General features: G+C 36.0%; 4 protein-coding genes across 5 annotated transcripts; 2 read left to right on the top strand and 2 right to left on the bottom strand.

Annotated features, from left to right (window-relative positions):
• Positions 1-1,078: 1,078 nt before the first annotated feature.
• On the bottom strand, positions 1,079-4,236 carry LOC132188723 (superoxide dismutase [Mn], mitochondrial). The gene is made up of 6 exons (XM_059603253.1): positions 3,824-4,236; positions 2,990-3,036; positions 2,764-2,889; positions 2,580-2,636; positions 1,922-1,999; positions 1,079-1,438 (listed from the first exon to the last, which is right to left on the bottom strand). Exons 1-6 carry the CDS (start codon positions 4,098-4,100, stop codon positions 1,346-1,348), a joined length of 678 nt encoding a protein of 225 aa, XP_059459236.1. The 5' UTR covers positions 4,101-4,236; the 3' UTR covers positions 1,079-1,345.
• A 2,817-nt stretch (positions 4,237-7,053) lies between these two features.
• LOC132187775 (protein DETOXIFICATION 53-like) lies at positions 7,054-10,580 on the top strand. Its single transcript, XM_059602204.1, has one exon. The coding sequence runs from the start codon at positions 9,010-9,012 to the stop codon at positions 10,510-10,512; it is 1,503 nt and encodes a 500-aa protein (XP_059458187.1). The 5' UTR covers positions 7,054-9,009; the 3' UTR covers positions 10,513-10,580.
• Positions 10,581-10,879: 299 nt separating this feature from the next.
• On the bottom strand, positions 10,880-16,410 carry LOC132187149 (UDP-xylose transporter 3-like). The gene is made up of 7 exons (XM_059601348.1): positions 15,853-16,410; positions 13,728-13,912; positions 13,550-13,617; positions 12,203-12,335; positions 11,824-11,985; positions 11,451-11,723; positions 10,880-11,308 (listed from the first exon to the last, which is right to left on the bottom strand). Exons 1-7 carry the CDS (start codon positions 15,971-15,973, stop codon positions 11,192-11,194), a joined length of 1,059 nt encoding a protein of 352 aa, XP_059457331.1. The 5' UTR covers positions 15,974-16,410; the 3' UTR covers positions 10,880-11,191.
• Positions 16,411-16,640: 230 nt separating this feature from the next.
• On the top strand, positions 16,641-20,951 carry LOC132187472 (reticulon-like protein B16). Of its 2 annotated transcripts, none has more exons than XR_009440833.1 (5): positions 16,641-16,980; positions 18,811-18,991; positions 19,094-19,235; positions 19,543-19,799; positions 20,306-20,335. XR_009440833.1 is itself a non-coding variant. In XM_059601791.1 (5 exons), exons 1-5 carry the CDS (start codon positions 16,821-16,823, stop codon positions 20,470-20,472), a joined length of 720 nt encoding a protein of 239 aa, XP_059457774.1. In that variant the 5' UTR covers positions 16,646-16,820; the 3' UTR covers positions 20,473-20,951. The 2 variants fall into 2 exon arrangements, 1 of the variants encoding a protein (XP_059457774.1); XM_059601791.1 differs by having other exon boundaries at positions 16,646-16,980; positions 19,730-19,799; positions 20,306-20,951.
• Positions 20,952-21,426: the final 475 nt, after the last annotated feature.

Here is a 21,426-nt window from a genome sequence, read left to right as displayed (position 1 = left end):
ATAATGTTTCATCCAAATTATTAAAATATTGTCAATGTCCCCCCAAGACTAATAATAAGACAAAAATGCCCCTATAAATTTCTCAATAAGACAAAAACACTCCTATAAATTCAAAAAAAAAAATTGATTTTTTTAAAAAACGAAAAATTTTAATTTAAAAATAATTTTTTAAAAGAAAATTTTTAATTTTTTTTTAAAACGGAAATTTTTATTTTTTAAAAAAACTATTTTTTTATTTAGTTTTAAAAAACAAAAAAAAAAATCATTTTACTAAACGAAAATTTTATTTTTTAAAACGTAAATTTTTATTTAAATAAAATTATAAAACGAAAATAAAATATAAAAAAAAAAAACGAAAATTTTCAATTTTTATAAAAAAAAAATTGAATTTTTTTTAATTTTTTTCTTATAAAATTGATTTTTTTTTAAAAAAATAAAATAATCGGCCAACGTTTGGATTTTTTTTTTTTGGTAATTAGTTTTAGGTTTTTTCTAGAAGTTTTAGTATTTTTGGTTTTATTTTACTAAGGGTAATTTCGTCATTGGGAGGAACATTGACAATTTTTGGTAGTTTAGGGGAGACATTGTCACAATTGAAAGTTTGGGAGGACATTGTCAATTGAGTGGTAGTTTGAGTTTGAGGGGATTATGTGAACTTTTTCCTAACATTAATTAAATAGGTAGTTTTTTTTTTGATAATTTTTTTGAATATATATATAATATTGTTATTTTTTTCGTTAAAAAAATAAATGGTCAAAATTGTAAATTAAGAGAGATCTTCATATACTTTTTTTACTGAAAGCTATCTTGATAGTTTATATTTTTCAAAAAAATCTTCATTTTTTAACCGGAAGCAAGCTAAACATCTCCGGTAATTTTTTCACCAGAAGCAAGCCAAACCACTTCTAAATAATAAGAGGGCAATCAAATCTCGCAACCCACGCCATGTCTCAATTTTTCTCAAAAATTAGCATATATAATGTACTGAATATTAATTAAATGATTTTTAAATTTACAAATTTTTATTAATTTAAAATTTTAAAATAAGTGATCATCGGCTGAACAAATAGTGCCCAACAAACAGAAGGTAACACCTCTCATTCAATTAAAAACAAATGCAACATTGTCTACAAAAGTAGCGGGGGCAAGTTTTCATATTCCCAAACATGCATAAAGCTACAAAGAGTATATAGCTCAATTTAATTCGATTCTCATACATGAGATACACCAGAAATCAAACACCTCAACAGGACAGGGTTCCTCACTGTTGTGACATTATCAATTTTATTCCACTAGCCGAACAAACCACAAAGCCGCTTCTCGAAGCCCATCTTTCTCATACACCTCACTCGGATTCTTTCTCATAAACTTCATTGGCATAGTGCCAATTGATAACTTTCCATATGTTCTTTAGATAATCTGGTCTTACATTCTTGTACTGCAACATGAGAACAAAAGGAATGTCATATGATAATAAAGAAGCAAATCAGGGTAAATTTTGCATCCATAATTTGTGGACAAAGAACCAATCGACAATTTGAAAAAATAAAATCGTTTTACCAAATGCTAGAACAAATATGAAGCAATCTTTCAACGAACAATCACCATAAGATAAAGTAGATCAAGGTAGCATGGAAGTAATGACATTAATTTCTGTTATGTTGCAAAAGGCAATCATAGGACTAGATTTCACGAAACCAAATCCTATATACCACTTTACTCTTAGTTTTTGCAGTTGCAGAGATTAACTCCATCTTCTGCATGATGGCTAGGAGTATAGGCAAAAGCAGAGTGTTTTATGATGACACTTGATAATCATTTTCTTGAATTACTATCTTCGATTATTTCCATCTTGGGCATTAATTTATCAAGCAACCACATTTGAGATATCAATAGCTATTTAAAGTAAATACTAATATACCTGCAAGTAGTACGCGTGCTCCCAAACATCAATACCAAGCAATGGAACTAAATTTGGTCCTTTGGTTACCAGTGGGTCCTGAAAAAAAAGAGTCAGAATTATAAATGTATTTTAACATAGTTGTAATGCAGTTTTTTTCTGTATGTTAAGACAATCAGAGATGTTTTCACAGAAATAATTACAAAGAGTAGTTGCACTATCTTCAACATCATTTTTTTTTTTTTTTTTTTTTTTTTTCAATTGGGAATTCTTCATAATTTCAGAACTCCTAAAACGAGGGTTAAGATAGCAAGAGCATATATCCGGCATAAAAAAATTATACTGATGGTAACCAGCTTTAAGAACAAACCCAAAACCTGACAGTAACAAAGTTAAACAGCCTAATATTCCTAAGCCAATGTAATCAGTGCAAAGAATGGAAGTGTAGAATCAAAAGCCCTGAATATCGTAGATCTAATACTTCAATTATTATGAGGAAACAAAAATGTCGGTTCAAAAAGAGGGCATCAGTTTCATCAAATGACCATGACTTCTGAAGCAATATGGATTACAACATTTAACAAGAACGTGGCTAAAGTTTAGGGTCAATCAAAGAGAAACTGGAAATAGGAATGATCATTGTTAAATGAATTTCCCCTTGGATATCTTTTCAAAATACCTGATTTGCGGTGGTTTCAACCACAAGCTTCTTCAAATCCTTGTCCAGACCAAGCCACTGCCAAGGCAGAGATAAGTGAAAAGAGCCATACAAAACCAGCAAAAATGAGCGTCGACTGGAACAACCAGTCAATGACCAGGGACATAAAATGGATGTTGGGAATTTCACAAGCTGCAAAACCTACCACCCATCCAGAGCCCTGTAAAGCAGCACCTTCTGAGTTGATCTTTTGCACGAGTGTTTCCAGTGAACCAAAATGAGTGTCAATAGCCCAACCTAGGGAACCCTTTGGGGGCTCACCGCCCCCTTCCTGACATTCATAAATCACTAGTTAAAAGAAGTTTCTTTAAGAAAAAATGAAAGGGAAAAAAACAATGACTTGACAAAAGAGCTAAAGAATATAAACTTACATGAACAGGAGTGAGATTCTTCCAGAAGATCGAGTGGTTGATATGACCTGCAAGATAAAGCAAAGTTAAGGATGATTAAGAAAATAACAACAAAGATGAGGATTTTTTTTCCAATATATAGAGAATGAAAACCAACAAAAGAGTGAGAAAATAGAATCACTGCTTACTTTTGTGAAGTTTTGACCATATATAAATTCCTGGCTAGAAGCTGAAAAAGGACTACCTATGAGGATCATCTACAGACATGAAAAGGACTAGAAACACAGTGTGGTATGCAGCAGGCTAGCAGGTAAATTCCTTCTATAGTTTTTTTCTTCTTCTTTTTTTTTTTTTTTAAAAAAAAGAAGCAGCAAAAACTATCCCCCCGTATAAAAATCTTGGGCCGTTAGGTACAGCAAAATCGTGAAAAAAACACTCAACAACTAGGTTCATGAGATGCAAAATTTTACATTTATCAATAATTTTACTCTATAAACTGATTATTATCTCTAATTCTACTCACCACTCTTGAAAACCCGTTAACTGCTTTTCAGAAACTGATAAAAGTCTTAACAATTCCAAGTTTCTTGATACCAGTCCAATTAATAAGGATGAATTGTTTCACAAAGTATAGCGAGTAGAGAATTCCAAAATATCACACCAAAAATACACCATAACTTTGAAACAGAATTAAATCAGTCAAAATTAGCAAAATAAATCGTACAAAATGAACCAAACATATTATACCAAAATCCATTCTGTTCTGCCAACTATCATAAAGAAAAGAACCTCCAATCGCACATAGATTAACTCAGATGAATGTCAACAAAATAAGCGAGAGAGCTGGAAACGGACCTCCGCCATTAAACTTAATGGCGCTCTGCAATTTGACGACGGCGGCGGAGTCGCCCTTGGCCACGGCGTCTTGTAGCTGTTCGAGAGCCTTGTTGTAGTTGGTAATGTAAGCCTGGTGGTGCTTCTGGTGATGGAGCTGCATGATCTCGCCGCTGATCGCCGGCTCCAGCGCCCCATAGTCGTACGGAAGATCGGGCAGCGAAAAGGTCTGCAGGCCGCGGAGCTGAGCGAACCCTAGCCCCAGGCTTTTTCTGCTGAGTAGCGGTCGGAGAGCCATTGGGAAATCAAAGAGCGCCGAAGGAAAATGAAAAATGGTAGTGACAAATGAGAGGAGAAGCAGTGGGGATTACTTATATAAACATAAAATAGAAATACGGTTGAACAAGACACAGACTGATCCACTCTGGGTGCGGAACTCGGAAATGCGACCATAGATTAGGCACATAAATATCACTATGAAGATAATTTTTACGACTTTCCTAAAACATTTAAGGGTCCATAATTTAAAAGTATTTACTTTTAAATATTTTATAAAATTGCAAACAAATATACAACAATAAGATTTATCAGTTTTCACTTTTTAGTATATCAACGAGTCGATATTTCATTTTTGAGTAATATTACTTTTCACACTTATTTATTACATTCATATCACAACGGCTGATGTAACGCATTTTAAGTGATTATTTTTAAGGTGGTTGATATGAAAAGCCACTTAAAATATGATATGTCATACTTAAAGAAAATGCCGTGTAAAATGAGTAAGATAAATAGACATGAAGAGCCTTATTACTCTTATTTTTGTTATTTTTCCTGTGTTCTCTTTCCAAAGTTGGAAAGGGCAATTTTAGTCTTGTTTTTTTTTTTTGGCACATAAATTGTCAAGTGGTTAATAAAAATTCATTTTATTAAAAAAAAAAATCACAAAAATTCGGAAATTTGGCGCACGACATTAATAATTTAATATATATTTTTTGCTTGATATACTAAATATTCATTTGATCAGCTCATTTTTAAAATAAAGGCTCGAGAGCTCATGATTTGGCCCGAGATAATCAAGTTCATTGTGGATCTTGATCGGGCAATAGAAGTTAATGTGCCAACATAATAATTGCTTTAAAAACAACAAAGAAAGTGCCTACCAAAAAAAAAACAAAAACGACGAATGTGGCTCAAAGGATAATTGCCTTGCTATTTTATCTTTAAAGTCCCATTATTCGTGGCAAGAAACTTGATAATGTGTTTAGTATGACTATAAACATGTAATGTGATACAACTGACAACGGTTGCAACTTACTAGCAAGCAAAAAAATTGCCATGTTCGAGTAGTGTTGTAGCCCATCAACAAGAATACAGATTTCGGTCAAGACAGTACCTGTTAGTAGACACTTCACATATATGGAAGGCATACAATCATTTCAAGTACATTTTTATTATAATCAGTCGAGTTCCTACTCTCTTAACAATTTTATCCTTATTAACTTAAAGTATCAAGGATTTTTTCCCCTAACACCTTAGCAAAGTTTCGACCGTTCTTACTCTTTCTTTTGGGCATTTGTTGCCTAAAATTTATGGTGCGATCAACTGCATTATCATGGCTTATCTATGAACTTTTAATAAAATTTAAGAAACTTTAAAATTCGTTATTTTGTATCTCTTTTTGCCCTTTTTTTTTTCCTATTATGTATCTCTTTCTGCTTAGAGAAAAGAAAGAAAAAAAAGATTTTTTTCTTTTGCTTAGAGAAAAGAAAATAAGACTGGGCCTTAATATTCTGAAAGCTAAACAAGATCTTCTTGAAGGCTTTTCAATTCAGGCTCATCTTCAAACAAGATAAGCCATAAATAACGGGCCCCGCCCAGAGCCTTAGAGGCTCAATTTAAGAATAAGTGGGTTGGCATCATCACTGACATCATAAATGTAGAGCTTTACTTATATAAAAAATAAAAATAAAAATAATTAATTTTTTTTTTTTTTTAAAAAAAGAGATTGACTATTTGACCAACCCAAGATGGCCGCCCGAACACTCAACCAGACCGGTATGAACAAGGGAGTACGCCAATGGCAATCTATTGGCATCCATATAGTTCTAAGTTTGTAGCCAGCTTCGGGTCTAGCTAATTATTAAAGTATGTGATCTTCTCACTGCTTCTAAAATAACATCATATTTCTGTACTTTACCATAAAACAGAGTTTTCATAGCAGAGGGAGACATATTTCTTGACCCTTTCACCTTTGTTTTCGTCTCCCAACTCCCCTACTCCAATCTTTTTCTACTAATGCTTCAAATATTTTTGCATAGACACGAACCAGAGACAGACTGTCATTCTGTATCGAAGGCGACAATACTCATTCGAGAACATTTAGGTTGCTCTATAGTGGACTCTGCTTTCCACAAGCATGCGCAACTGTATATAAAATGGCATGGGAACAAGCTAGACTTCATTGTGTTAGTCTCTTCCATAGCAACATCTTTGACAATGGACACTTCAACCGAATCCCAAGCAGTGTCACATAATAACCTTTCAAAAAATGGGGATAGAAGTGGCGGTGACAACATAGAAAGAGCAGAAGGAAAAATCTTTAGGTGGCAGCTCAAGATCAAGGTCCCACTTCCTCTCCACTTATTTTCTCTTATGTTGATTACTTTATTATCTGTTCTTAACTCAAAGAAAAGGTTTGACAATTTTTTATTCGACTTGCAAACTCAACAGAGACCCAACAAAGAATTAATGGGTTATGGTTGATGAATTGGACCTATTTAATTAAATGGGTTGAGTTAAAATTGACTATAATCTTATAGCAATGTCTTAGGACGACTCAAACCCAACAACCAACATAAGGACTGCCAATTTTTTACACTACCCGTGAAACCCAACACGAAATTAGTAGATTAGAGTTGAATGGTCCAACCCGTTTAATTAAATGGGTCAAGTTAAAATTGACATATATAGTACTATATCAATGCATCAAAGCGGCTTGAACCTGACATGCGAATACGAATTAATATCTCTACTCAAACAACCAAAAACACAAATCATTCTTTAGAACACACCCAAAAAAAAAAAAAATTCACTTCTATGTCACGTTAGACCCACTTTTTCCCAAGAAAAAAAAAAGAAAAAAGAAAAAGAAAGCTCCCCAATACAATATTAACAAACATAAACAAAGTTATTTTCAATCATATTATATTTGGGTATTCTATTTCTTCTTTAAGTCAAAGGGGCATGGCATGGGCAAGTAGAACTCAATTGAGATAGACAAGGACAAGGAACTTGGTTCGTCATCTCGTATCTCGTTCGCACGCGCATGCATATATGGACACACATACATTTGACTAAAAATCATAAGGGCCAAAAAGGTCACCATCGTATTATGCAAATATAAAGTTTCCTATTTATGCCATCAAGTTAATAATATTTGTTGTGTGTAATTAAATTTCCTAGGCTAAATGTCTTTTCTTTTCCCGGTCTGGGAATTCCTATTTGAGCTTGCTCCCTCTGAGCCGGATTCTCTCCCTCTCTGGCTTTGCAACCAACTTCCAAGCAATTCTTGCCTTGATTTTCCCCTCAGTTTCCAGCAAAAGCGTAGCAGGTATACTAGCATTCTAGCAACCTCAACTGGGGTATCTCTCAATTCCCCATTCACCTTGTGTTCCTTTATATGTGGATTAATCACCACAAATGCTGCCACCCCAAGCCATCGTATTTAATGTGAACAGCTTCTTCCCAAAGAATAACAATTACATGGTAAGAAACATATATATGAAAGTAAAAATTCTCTCACGTGACCCAAGGAGTATCAGTCTGATGTACACCACAAAAAGGTTTTTGCAGTTAGTAATTGGGACCAAAACAAAGCAGTCCCCTTTGTTTAGCTTCCCTTTAGAATTTGTGTTGCAAAATCTGGAGACAACCCAAACGATGCAAAGCACATAATTTGTGGTCCAGCACTATAGATCTAATTTGCTGATGGCAGATGAGTAAATGCAATGCAAAATTTAGTAAAATCATCACAGGACCAAAAACCAAATCTTGACAGATTCAGCAAGAGAGAAGTCAACTATAGGACGGACCACATTATTATCAAAGTTACTTGGCGTCTGCGGCATTTCAACTGAAAGCTGTCCAACTTCAATGAAACTACTCAAAATTGCCATCTTTTGGCAATAGTCTTTTTCCTCACCTAACACCAACTTATGATTTCCCCATCTTGAGTAAGTTTCAAGAGAATCAGACTATCCCTATAACATGATAAACAAGCGCAAAGCATTCTTATCAAAGCCTATTTGAAGCTTACTGAAAACATTGATACACAAAATCATCCAAATACACCAAAAATCAACCATCAAGAGTTCTACAAAAAATTTCCAGGGTCCAAACACTAATTTACATGCAATGGTGTATTAGACTTCCAATAGAATATCTCAAAACAATTCAGAGAGCCGCTGTCCACACCAATGGTTAATTCCATGATCAAACTATTGTATGGTATGATTCACAGCCTGGATATCCATTCACCAACATAAACAAGGATTTCAACCCATTGAAAGCCATAATTAGTAAACTGCAAGATGCCAAAGAGGGAAGGTAGGAATAAAGATGGTGCAATTATACAAAAGTAAAATCTAGGACAATAAATGGCAACAATTCCAATCACTTGCTTGTGACCAGGTTGGCAAATATAGATGCGATATCTTTCCAAACAGATGAAGCAAAATCACTATTTCATCTCACCAAAAAGCCCTCCTAAGCTTGACTAGGATGCGTTTGACACGTGATTGTATTGCCACAAATTTCATTGAATGAATAAATTCCAACTACCCACATTTGTCAGCTTCTGCAACTGCCTACCACGTGCTTGGCGGTGTGCTTCTCCATTGATAATACAGAACCAATTTTTCTTTTGATACTTTTATGGTGAGTATCATCTATTTTGAGGCTGGAACAGAGTACATTGACTTATGGAGGCGTATTTCAAGGTATTCATGTTATAGGCAATAATGGTCCAGTAAGGGATGGTTCTGGGGTTACAAGAGTATCCTAATCTGAAGGAGGTGTTAAGGGAGAATCCAAGAAAACCCTAATTATTTCAAAACAGTAAAAAGCGTGTTCATCCCACCGACAGGAATATTTGAGAAAAGAAGTGCATTTTTCTGCATGGTTATCAGTTTTCTTAGCATTATGGTATGTCAATTTTGAACAAATGCCTTACAACCCATCGCATTTTGCAAACTTTAATCCAAGAGTGCTCACATGTCAACATTTTTGAGTTACCTAATATTGTGATTGACTTAATGCAGGTAGCAGAGGAGCTGATATCACTTTGTAAAATTGCATGCCCCATAGTAGTATCAAGCCTGCTTTTATACCCCAAGTCGATCATCTCTATGTTATTCTTGGGACATCTTGGGAACACTGAGTTAGCTGGGGGCTCACTTTCAATTGGATTTGCCAATATCACAGGCTACTCTGTTCTGAAAGGCCTGGCCATGGGGATGGAACCAATATGTTGTCAAGCTTATGGAGCCAAAAAATGGGAAGTTCTCTGCCAAACATATAAAAGGACTCTCTGTCTCCTCTTTCTTGCAGTGATTCCGATTTCTCTATTGTGGTTAAACATGGAGCCCATCCTTATATGGTTAGGTCAGGATCGAAACATTACATCTGTGGCCAAGGTTTATATAACATATTCCCTTCCTGATTTGCTAGCCCAAGCTCTCCTCCATCCCTTAAGGATCTTCTTAAGGACACAAAGTCTAACCAAACCCCTCACTGTATCTGCTGTTTGTGCCATGATTCTCCATCTCCCTATCAATTACTGCCTTGTAACATATCTAAATATGGGGACGAAGGGTGTTGCTCTAGCCTCAGCCTGGACTACCTTAAACTTGTACGTTGGTTTGCTAGTATACCTTTTCCAATCAAGGACAGCACTAAAACCTTGGGATGGGAAAGCAAAAAGTTTATGCTCTCAAGGCTGGCAACCATTGCTAGCCCTTGCGGTGCCAAGTGTACTCGCTGTCTGTTTGGAGTGGTGGTGGTATGAAATAATGCTGCTACTGTGTGGCCTACTTAGTGATCCACAGGCAAGCGTGGCTGCAATGGGAGTCCTGATACAAACAACAGGATTGATCTATGTGTTTCCGCACTCTCTTAGCTTGGGTTTAACAACGTGTGTTGGCCACGAGTTGGGGGCTGGGCAGCCTGCACGGGCGCGGCGGACAACCATAATTGGACTCATTGTGGCAGTTGTCTGCAGCCTTCTGGCTTTCGCTTTCACAGTTGCAGTGAGGGATGAGTGGGGCAAGCTGTTTACACGTGAACCACATGTACTTGCTTTAACATCAATCGCCCTTCCCATATTAGGCTTTTGTGAGCTAGGTAATTGTCCCCAGACAGCTGCATGTGGAATCCTCATAGGCTCTGCACGGGCAAAGGTGGGTGCTTGTATTAATTTTGGCTCTTTCTACCTAATTGGTTTGCCAGTTGCAGCTCTCATGAGTTTTAGACTCAAGATGGGCTTTATGGGGTTGTGGTTTGGTCTTGCAGCAGCTCAGATTTCATGCTTGTGCATGATGATCTATACTTTGGTTTCAACTGATTGGAAGCACCAAGCTAAGAGGGCCAAGGAACTCACTCAGGCCACTGAAAGTGACCATAATGATTTGGAAGCCAATCTCCTTAGCTGATTTTCGGTCTCTACAGGTTGCAAAAATAAACTCCTTGTATCATGAGATGAGATAGTTGTAGACTTTCTAAAGCCATAAATATCCTCTTATTGTTACCCCCCTCCTCCTTCCCCCTTCCTCTCTTTTTTTTTCCTTTTTTTTTTTCTTGTCTACTTTATTGTCAGATTTTTATTTGAAGAGAAGATAAGGGTATTAAATATAGTAAAGCAGATATGGAACAAGATCATACCATAGACCCTGGATCAAATCCAAGTGTGGGAGAAGGCTACTTCGTATTTTTTAGCCCATAGGTCCAAGTGGCCTCCATGGACCCAAAAAAATAAGGCTAATATCCTCGTCTATAAATGAATAATAATAAACAACCCAATGCAAAACTTATATTTCATTAAAGAATGCAGAGAATTCAATTTTTCATATAACAGATGATAAAATTTCATTAAAAATTGATTACAAAGCTGAACCGTATTTGTTTGTCAGGAAAAACAACAATACCCACTATATTCATTCCTCATTTGATCTAATTATCGGAATATCAACTTAATATACCACTAAACCACGCGTAAGGAAAAGAAGGGCTCACACCTGTGCAAATTTGAGAAGTCATGGAAAACCTTTTATGCCACAGATATCATCATTAATCTCAAGTTTCAACTGCTTCTCTTAGGTGTATGAAAATCCTTCATGCATCCAAATCTTTGTTTGACTTCCATACAGGGGCTTTTGGGACAACAGCATCAGTTGATCCACCTTTACCATTTTCAGCATTCAGCAGAGGATCAGATTCACCTTCCACTATCTGGCATCATTCAGAACATAAAGGAAAAGGTTTCATAAAGCACGCTGGCACAAATTTTAACAAATGGTGGATGAAATGTCTAGGAAGCAAAGCATGAAATATTATTAGAATTAGACAAAAGAATTAATAAAGTGGCTAGAACCTGAATTGATTGTGCTGCTGCTTCAGTAGTTTTTTGCTGACTCTCACGAGTGCAAAAATAAGAATATAGGACCATCCCAATTAATGCAATCAAAATCCCTAAAATATTCCTCCAGCTAAATGGGTCATGAAGCAAGACATAACCAAATGCCAACACCAGGCATGTCTTCAAATGTCCAAGAACCTGATAGGTGACTGGAGATGTCTTTCCAATTACGAGAAATGTGCTAAAATTTACAGAGACAGATATCAGGCAAGATAGAATGATGAACACCTGTAATAGAGGAAGTGAATATTTGAGAATAGATTGAAAGATAAGGAGAAAAGGAAAAGAAAAAAAAAGGTTTGGTGCTTCAGAATTTTTTTATTCTCACCAGTACTTGAGTTGTATATTTGAATGCAAATACATTTTGATTAGTCAAAAACGCATCCAAAAATGGGCCAGAGATCAACAAGGTGCCTGCTTGATATGGAGAAGATTGATATAGAAGTTGGGTTGAAGAAACCTTAAAATTCTTCTGGATGGTATTGGTCATCTGAAATGGACTAATTAAGATCTTAAACAAGATATAATACAAGTGTGGTCTCCATGCAAGAATATTGCTAGCAAAGGTTAAGAGACTATAGCATCAATTCCTGTACCTTGAAAGATTAAATTATTTTAATTTAACACGATGCACGTCTCAATGATTAATGATAAAAGGTGAGAGTGTTTAGATAAATCTTCAATTAAGGTGACTTCATTGAGGATACAATTTGAGCCACACATGTTGTAACAATTGCAAGGAGAGATAAGACAGAACCCAGAGCATTGAGTTGCAAATCAGTGACTGTTGCAATCCCAACACCCAGAAGGAGGATAATGAGTGAAAATTGAATACTCCTACTGCAATAGTAATGAGAGTAAAGAACGTGTCAGTACAATTTTACTTAGATAAAGAAATCAGAAACCAGATTATTTCAGAGTTGAATAAACCAAAAATGAATCTAACATGGTTCAGACAATAGATAACATGTATGTGGACGTAATTAAAGACAGCTGCAGTTGAGGAGACAATTTGAGCAATCCATGCTCTACTAATTAAAAGGCTAGACAAGAAGAGCTTGAAGCATTGAAATGCAGGTCAGAAACAGCAGCAATCATGATATCTATAACGAGGATAGGAAATCCTACTGCAACAATTACTAAAGTATAGATAGCTTTGGTAAATGTTTGCCAGCTGAGAGCAGCAAAGACTGGTCATTACCAAAAAACATTCTAATTCAGGTAGGAAAGCATTACAGTGACAAAAACGGCTGAACCACATGTGAGTTAAGGGAAAAGAAAATACATGACAGCCTATGATTGCATGACCCTAGATAGCACTAAATGCTAAAGAAGGGTTTAAATAAATACAGAAAATAGTTGGTATTATGTATTGAAGAAATGCATTGTAACTCCATAAAAGTTTTGGGGGGGAGACAAATATTTGATGTCCATGAATCATAATAATTAATTTTTATCACAAACAAAGAACTACTTTTTGGTTGTAACTGCACAAGACAATCCAGAGACAATTATATATCAAAGTTGAACATACGAGTGACCATGAAAAATTAGTAACAAATATCAGTTATATAATAACCGAAGATAACCAAGACATGCATTAAAAACAAAATAGGAGGCTGTGATGGTTTTCAATCCCATTCCTTGGGATATACAATCATAAACAGGAGGCTGCGATGGTAACAAATATCAATAATATAATAACCGAAGATACCATGACGTGCATTAAAAACAAAATAGGAGGTTGCAATGGTTTTCAACCCCATTCCTTGGGATATACAATCATAAACAGGAGGCTGCTATAGTTTGAGATGATACTTGCAACTAAATCATCAAATTTTGGAGAGTACCCTAAAAAGGTTACTACTTACTAGCACACAGTCTCAACAAATGTAGCCCAAAGTAAGGGAAATTTCAGATTCAAGTGAAGACAATGTAGCTGACAGGGAGTAATGGCCAACTTCATGATGAACTAATAATTATTATAGATAAGTATGAGAACATCCGTTGTCAGCATCATAGTCATAGGAGGGAAAAAGTGTCTCAAGAAAAACCTGAATCTCTTCCCAAAGAAAAGGGTCTCCAAGAAAACAGTGCAAGGGATGATTGCCAGCTTGGTCATCTGGATTGAGAAAAAACAGCAAGAGTAGTTCAGAATCTTGGGAAAAATGCTGAAAGAACAAAGGATATGAAAATCAAGTGTCAAAATAGAGCAAAAAATAACAATAGTACCTGATAAAATCCAACAGAATTGAAACCTAGGCTCAAATTCAAAAGTCCAATGGAGATCCCATTTAGAATACCAAAGCCCATTACAGCTTTTCGATCAAAAGGTTTGTGTTCAAACAATTTCACCTTTAAAGCCACATGAAGAGAACAAAAGGTGACTAGAAGATGCCAGCTTGTCAAAGTTGTAGCTGCACGAAAATGAGGACACAAGATCTTATTACACCTTAAAAAGTAAGGTTGAACAAAGTAAATATCATCATCACAACTATGATAATCCAATCAGAATGAGACTAAATCTTTCCAAACATTCTTCTGGAAAGGAAAATCTAGTTTTGGGCTTTAACCACAGTCAAACTCATGCGCTCCTAGCAAAACACCTAGGCAACCACATTTGTGCTTACTGATTGGTTGGTATCAAGGCGTTGCCTTGTCATTGCCTACCATAACTCCCCCACATTTGACCTGATACAGGCGGCAGGGATCTAGACCAGCAAAGTGATATCGTAAATTCATCAGGAGAGGACAATCCTAGGGAACAAATTGAGAAAACTCAAAACCTGCAGTGATTACTGGATGAGTAGACTCTTACTTTCACAAGAAACTACGGATATGAACCTTGCGATTTCTTCATATTTAGATAGAAAGAAACTGGTTACCCTCTTATGTCTTTCATTGTAGTAGTGGGATTCCAAAGTATTCCAGTTATGAGAATAAGTATCTACCACTCAATAATCTTATTTTCGTATCTACTGGAACTAGTCAAGCTAATATGCTATCATAAATATCAAAAATGAATTTATTAGACTATGCCTAGGAAGATATACTGATAGATATAGGACATGGATTGTCAGGAAACAATAGGTTATGCATCTGATATCTGTTCCAGGATTAAAGGACTGAATTTAGTTTGGATATGCCAGATTACACCTCCAAAACGTGCAGGATGCTTGGGTCCAGCATGAAATTTTCTTATTAAAAATGTGAGGGGTTCTTCTAAGGATACTTGGTAGAAAAAATTTCCATGCTCATCAGTAAAAAATCCTCGGTCGCCATAGCTTGGTTAGTAAGAACCCTTATTTATCAATAAGTTTTTTTTTTTTCGATAAGTAAAAGCAGGTTCATTAAAAGCGCAAGGGGCGCAATCCAAGCACACAAAGAATATACAAGAGGAAACACCTAGCAAATCAAGAGCGAACTTATGTATCAATAAGTAAAGTCAAAATATCATTAAGTGCCCTTATCCATAAGTAGTAATTGTTACCTATAGGCGAGACTTCTCATGAGTTGTTTAATAACTTTCAATTAACTTTGTTGTATGAATAATGTTAGATACCATATTTTTATTCTATAATTGTCCAACAATGTTGACGTAACACTTCAAATCGACCGTTGGATCTTTTTTTATTATTTAACAAGGATTAATTTACGGGTTAGTTGGAATTGTCACGTCAGCCTTATTAGATAAATTTTTCGATAGAATTATAATATCTAGCATTTCTTTTGCCTTATTATTAAGTTAAAAGGAAAAAAATAAAGAGACTTAAGAACCGAAGCTGCCATTGAATATCCCAAATTTGAGCTATAATACGTTGGGGTCAAATCCAAAAACATATATTTTAATTATTCATTAATTAGAGTGTCCCAATTGTAGCATATACTGTTTTTTTTCTAATAAATACGGTATCAAGATGTCCATCTCTTATCGTATGCATATCCCATAGCATTATCAGTGCTTCCTAGGGCAACTTAGAGCAGATCTCCTCTAAAAAAAGAAAAAAAGAAAAAAAGAAAAAACTCAGAGCAGATCTAGACAAATTTAATGCCTAATTTGCAATCCAATAACATAAATCAGTCCCCCTTGTTTAGTACATAAACAAGTCATGCCTCGCCAACCTCATCAAGCCACTTAGAGCCTTAACCTTTAACCATATCAATAACAATCGCGGTACAAACAAAGAAGCAAATCCAATAAAGTCACAATCTTTGAATGAAACAGACAGCTATATATATTTGACTATAATCCATTAACGGGTTGTCACTTGGCAAAGAATTGAAAGACCAATTATGTTTGGCCAACATAATTAGCAGAGGAAGAGGTTGTAAAATGGAAAAAATGGAAAAAACATACCGAAATGGAAACCCAATGAGCTGATTAAAGCCTTGTTGCAGATCACGATGGACACTGATGAAACTACCGACAGGGTCAACGCCCCAACTGTCCCCAGCTGAAACCGCTCACCCTCACCCATCTCTTTTTTCTTTTCTATTATTCCTTCAATCAGTAAAACCAATCCTTTCCCCTCCAGATTTCACTCTAACAAACCACAACACACACAAAAAAAAACAAGAATCAACCAGTGTTTGGGAAAATTAAAAGCTTTAGATCTGATGGGTATGTAAGGAAAAGAATGTGATGAAAAGGGAACGCTTGTGATAAACTTTGTTAGGCGGTCAGCCAGTCACTTTGGTAATAAGTTAAAACTTGGGACTATAGGAGACTCTGTATAAATTGCGCAATTGGCGGTACAAACACACCCAACCTAACGAACAAGCATTATATTATACAGTCCCAAATCTGAAAACTAATCTTTGGGTTTGGATCGATGCGCTTGCGTCGTGGTGTTGGACTTCGTAGCCTTTCTTTTCCAGGTGGGCGTACTGACGGTTGGCTTTGAAAGCTGTATATATGGGAGACCAATCAGGCAAATAATGCATTATGCAAAGATATACGCCACTGTAGGCAAAGATAAAACTAACGCGCTTTCCGTATAACCAGGGGGCGAGTGGTAGTGGCCCTAGTGGGTTTGCGTCGGTCTCTCCACGACGTCGTTTTGCTGTTAGAAAATTCTTTTCTTTTTCAGCAATTTCACACGTCATAGTAAAACAGCGAAAGTTGAAGACTACAAAGTCCAGAGACTCCAGACTGCAGAACAGAACCTATCTTGGGTCATTTTCTCTCGGGACAAGAAAAAGTTGCCCAGCTTTTAATTGCCCAATTTCGAGAACATTCTCTGAAAAAGTTTGGAACTTTTTTTTTTTGGGTTCCCTTTGGGGCTGAATTTGCAATTTCTCTGGGTTGTCTTGGTTTTGGGTTTCATGGAAAATTCACAGGATTTATGTAACGTAGAGGGTGACGGGGATGCAAGGAAGGCCACGGCTAGCACATCATCAGCGTCGTCAGTTAGCTCAGGAGGGTCAGGGTTCCGATTGTTTGGTCGACAAGCCTCAGTCCACCAGTGTATGGGTGGAGGTAAAGGTAAGATTTTTCTCACTTATTTCTTTCATTTCTGAAGTTTAATTTGAAACAATTGCGGGTCTTCTTTCTGATTGTTTGATTGATGGGAGTTTTGACTTACTTCTAATGAAGAATAGAGTTGGGTGTCAGGTGAAGTGGGCTTTCATGGGTAGATTATCGTTGTTCGTATATAGCTGTATACATTGATATCTTTCTTCTGTATGTTTTTCATTTGTTTCTTTTTCTTTCCTTATTCGTGTTTAATAGCGTCCCTTACATTCCTAGGACACCACTTAGGTGCGATCAGCACTAGTTGATGACCCTTAGCTTCCCATACATCTGGGTTTTAGAATCAAGGGGATTTTGGGCTGAAAGAAGTACAAAATTGGGTATTATGCCACTCTGACTTTGGGTACTATGTTCACGTAATTTATTTGAGAAATCATATGTCTTTCCTTGGTTTGTCAATTGTCATTCAGGATGATGTAAGTTTTTTTTTTTCAAAAAATTTAGATAATTCGAAAGTTGACAGCCGTGAGGTACAATTGAATGGAGCAATCATGAATGGAGAAGGTAGTGGCAAAATATATTACTTTGTTCAAAGGGTCTTTCTTGGTTTCTTATTTTGCGAAGGTTCAAAATTTCAACTCCAATTTGTGAAATTATACTTGATGTTAGACCACTAGAATAAACGGATGAATAGAAAAGAATCGGATTATGTGAAAATTAAGTTAAAGAGGAGAGGTCTTGATTTGGTTGATTATTGTTATGGCACTCGGTTATGTGATACTCAAAAATTAAGCAACCCAAGACTGGCTGAACTCAAAGAGGACGGTGAAATACTTATTATTTGAAAAAATTAGAAAAAAGAACGGTACAGAAAAAGAAACAAGATACAATGTGAATCCTAGTTATAGATGATATTGCAGGAGCAGCTACCATTTACATCTTGTCATAGGAGTGGATTAAATCACAAAGTTTGCCTTACAGGTTGACTCACTGTCTATATGTTGGACTAGGTTTGGCTGAAGCGTTGGCTGTCTGCTTTTGTTTCTTTGAGCATTCATTTGCCTTGCAAAGACTTTTATGGTGTATACTTTCCAGGAGTGTTAGTATTGACAATGCAGAGTGAATGTCACTATATCAATGCAAGTGTTATATACAGAATTTCTATATTTTGGATCTAAGTTTTAGTGGCATTAAGATTTTTGTTGCTTCCTTCTATGCAATTAAAATTGTTGTTTTTGGATTTTTATCATTGTACGGGTGAAATTTTTCCCTCTTCTCTGATTGAAAGTTTGCATTTGCTTGCTGAGACCAGCCTTTTTAGATGGATTGATCAGTCTGCTACATTTTCAATTTATGTAAATGCAAAAGTAGGTGGATGTACTTTAGATATGTTGAAGTCACGTGATCTGAGATGAGAATGAATCCTTTGTTGAGGATTCACTTGATGGATTATAGTATCCTTTGCAGCCCAACTTTTTTGTTTTTCTGGTACTCTTCTATTATTAAGCTGTGACCTTGTTTATCCTTTGGTTTCTCTTCCCCCTGCCCTTTCTGTCTGTTTGATGTTGTAACCTACTCTAAGTAGCTGGATTAAGACTTTTGTTGAGCATTTAAATGGTAGTGAACCATTTTTTTTTTTTTAATTTTTTTTTTTTTAATGAGCGAAATGCAATTTGCCATAAAATTATGTAACTAGTATATATAAATTTGCAGCATTCTTGTCATAAAAATTGTCATGTCATTTCTCACCAGGTACAGCCTTCTTGCATATTTACATATGTCCTCCAGTTGATATTGCTTTACTTACACTTTATTCTCTACTTCTCTGTTTTTCCCTTTTAGCTGCTGATATTCTATTGTGGAAGCGGCGGAATGTTTCTTTTGGCATCATTGTTGTTGCTACAGCTGCTTGGATCGTCCTTGAGCGGTCTGGATTATCGTTCTTATCAATGTGTTCGGACGTGTTACTGATTTTAATTGTACTGTTGTTTCTTCGTGCCAACTATGCTGTTTTTAGAGATAGGTAATGAGTAATCTACCCTTGGTCTACATATTGATGACATCCTTTTGCTATTGTAGCACTGAAACTATTTTCATCACGAGAACTGTTTTTATTCTTGAGCAGACAATTACAAACATTACCGGAGCTAGTATTGTCGGAGGAAATGGTTAACAATGCTGCAGCATCATTTCGTGTTAAAATCAATAATGTGCTGCTTATGGCTCACGATATCACTCTTGGCAAAGATTTTAGACTTTTTTTCAAGGTCAGTCTATGTTAACAAAATACTAATTCAAAGATGCTGAGGTGTTGCAAACCTAGTGGGGCTAATTTGGGACAATCAAGATTTATAGATAATGGATATTCTTCTATTGTAAAAATGAGAGTTGATCTGTGTGTCAGAATCCATTAAAATGGTTTACTGATGCCAAGGGGGAGCAGAGACGTGGGGAAAATTTCCAAAGTGCAGGGGTGACCATGAATGTTTGCTAGAGCCTAAACCCAAATAATGACTAGCATTTTCCATTTGGAAAACTGCTCCGCCTCTCAACATTGTTCTATTTGGTTTGCAGGGCAGGTACTGCAAACCACTGTATTTGGGTCCAACCCCCTGCATGCCTTATGGAGCTCTCTGCTATTCAAATAAGTTCTTGGGATCCTTATCCCACTGAAACTATGGAAATTCTCTTTTGATTCTACATTGTGTCTTTAACTGATTGATTTAAGAAATTCTCTCACATGCTATTATGCTTTTGACAGGTGGTTGTGTGTCTGTGGCTCTTGTCTGTCATTGGTAGCTTCTTCTCCTTCTTCACGCTTGCATATATTGGTATGCACGTTCATCCTGAACCTGTAAAACTAGTGCTGTGTAGTGTTTTTTCAGAATTGTGAACTCTTTCTTCATGCGTGTTTCTTCTACTCACGTTTTTTTTTTAACCTAACGTTTTCATTTCTAAGTCATTATATGTATGTACATACTGTGCACACTTCTTTACAATGTCACAAGTAAGACAAATTGTGTGCCCTCACTCCCACCCCCACGCTATGGCTCTGAGGCCTTTTGTCATATGTACTGTCCATTGGACAAGATTTTAGAGCTTATTTTCAACCTTCATTGCAATAAATCTGTTTTGTGATGAACCCCATGGGATGTTTTGTGTGGCCCTGCTTGTGTGCTAGTATGAGTCAAGTGTAACAATCCATATTTTTCTTCCAAACACACAATTAACATTTCTTGCATGCCCATCATACCTAGATCGACAAGAACGTGGTCCCGCTTAACTAACTATACTCTCTTTTCCTGACTTGAGCTTCTCTCTAATTTGATGGTGGCAGGAACCATCATATCGATAACAGTTCCTGCTTTCTACAGCAAATATGAAGAGCATGTGGATAGGTATTGCGGAATGATCCAACAACAATTTTCAAAGCACTATAAAATAGTGGATGAAAGTGTTATTGGCAGACTCCCCCGGAATTTATCAAAGGACAAGGATTCATAGCTCTGATATTCTAGTTTCAGTCATGAGCGTGACAGTGTGCGATGGACTGTTTTGGAGTTTCAGATGCTGTTCTCAAGCAACCTGTATCTTTGTTGTTTTCTGTTTGTTGTACCATAATGAAATCCCTGGATTTGTCTGTGCATTATTGGTGGACTTTTTAGAAGGGAAATCCTCCTTTCTTTCTTTCACAGACAAAGGAGGATTTGTCTGAAATCCTCCTTTCTTTCATTAGAATTTAGAAGGGAAAAAAGAAAATGTTTGTGTACATGGTACATAGACGTGTAGATTTGGAAGGATTTTCTTCTTGTTTCTTGTAAGTTGATTTGGAAGTTTTGACTAGACGGCTTTTCTTCTCTTATCGGTTCTTGAAGTGGCATAGCGGCAGAGTATGAGAGAGAGCTGGTGCATTCAGCACTGTAATGTATAGAACTAATTCCTTGACAATGATGAAGATGGCCAAACGTGTAGTTTTAAATAAATTTGCAGTGTTCTGATTGGGTGGTTTGAAAGGAGTGCGTTTTAAAAAACCCACGATTTCATTAACTGCATTTGACAGAAACAACTCTTTTGCTGATTTTATAAAATTCTTGAATGTGTTGTTAAAAATTGTTTTTTTATTAACTGCGTTTTAAGATTACTATTTTTTCAAACATGTTTTGAAATAGCTAAACTAAATGGACACATTATCTCAAAAGCAAACCGTAGACTAGAAAATTCAGTGGCTATTATCTTTTCTCTCCTTTTTTCGAGTGAATTGTGTGGATGTTAATTACGAAACACATTATGCAAGACGAAGAACTACTATAATTATAACTGTGTCAAAAAAAAATGACCCAGTCCAATATTTCTTATGCTAGAACTGGAAGTTAAGAAGGAGGCCGCATAGGGTGGCTTTTTTTTACGCAAACCAAACGGTGCCATTCATTTACATGGTATGAAATACTATATCGGGTG

This window comes from Corylus avellana, chromosome ca7 (genome assembly GCF_901000735.1).
Source record: "Corylus avellana chromosome ca7, CavTom2PMs-1.0".
NCBI lineage: Eukaryota > Viridiplantae > Streptophyta > Magnoliopsida > Fagales > Betulaceae > Corylus > Corylus avellana.
This window is presented reverse-complemented; position numbering and strand designations above follow the sequence as displayed.

What these genes read in the sequence shown, in the direction of transcription:
- LOC132187775 (XM_059602204.1), top strand. Translation starts at nt 9,010, where the DNA reads ATGTCAATTTTGAACAAATGCCTTACAACCCATCGCATTTTGCAAACT.
- LOC132187149 (XM_059601348.1), bottom strand. Translation starts at nt 15,973, where the DNA reads ATGGGTGAGGGTGAGCGGTTTCAGCTGGGGACAGTTGGGGCGTTGACC. An exon ending in ATTCTGTTGGATTTTATCAG is followed by an intron (nt 13,618 to 13,727) that starts GTACTATTGTTA and finishes TTCTCAATCCAG; the next exon opens with ATGACCAAGCTGGCAATCAT. An exon ending in AATATACAACTCAAGTACTG is followed by an intron (nt 11,724 to 11,823) that starts GTGAGAATAAAA and finishes CCTCTATTACAG; the next exon opens with GTGTTCATCATTCTATCTTG.
- LOC132188723 (XM_059603253.1), bottom strand. Translation starts at nt 4,100, where the DNA reads ATGGCTCTCCGACCGCTACTCAGCAGAAAAAGCCTGGGGCTAGGGTTC. An exon ending in CATTAAGTTTAATGGCGGAG is followed by an intron (nt 3,037 to 3,823) that starts GTCCGTTTCCAG and finishes TTTATCTTGCAG; the next exon opens with GTCATATCAACCACTCGATC. An exon ending in TACAGGGCTCTGGATGGGTG is followed by an intron (nt 2,637 to 2,763) that starts GTAGGTTTTGCA and finishes CTGCCTTGGCAG; the next exon opens with TGGCTTGGTCTGGACAAGGA.
- LOC132187472 (XM_059601791.1), top strand. Translation starts at nt 16,821, where the DNA reads ATGGAAAATTCACAGGATTTATGTAACGTAGAGGGTGACGGGGATGCA. An exon ending in GTGTATGGGTGGAGGTAAAG is followed by an intron (nt 16,981 to 18,810) that starts GTAAGATTTTTC and finishes TTTCCCTTTTAG; the next exon opens with CTGCTGATATTCTATTGTGG. An exon ending in ATTTTAGACTTTTTTTCAAG is followed by an intron (nt 19,236 to 19,729) that starts GTCAGTCTATGT and finishes TGCTTTTGACAG; the next exon opens with GTGGTTGTGTGTCTGTGGCT.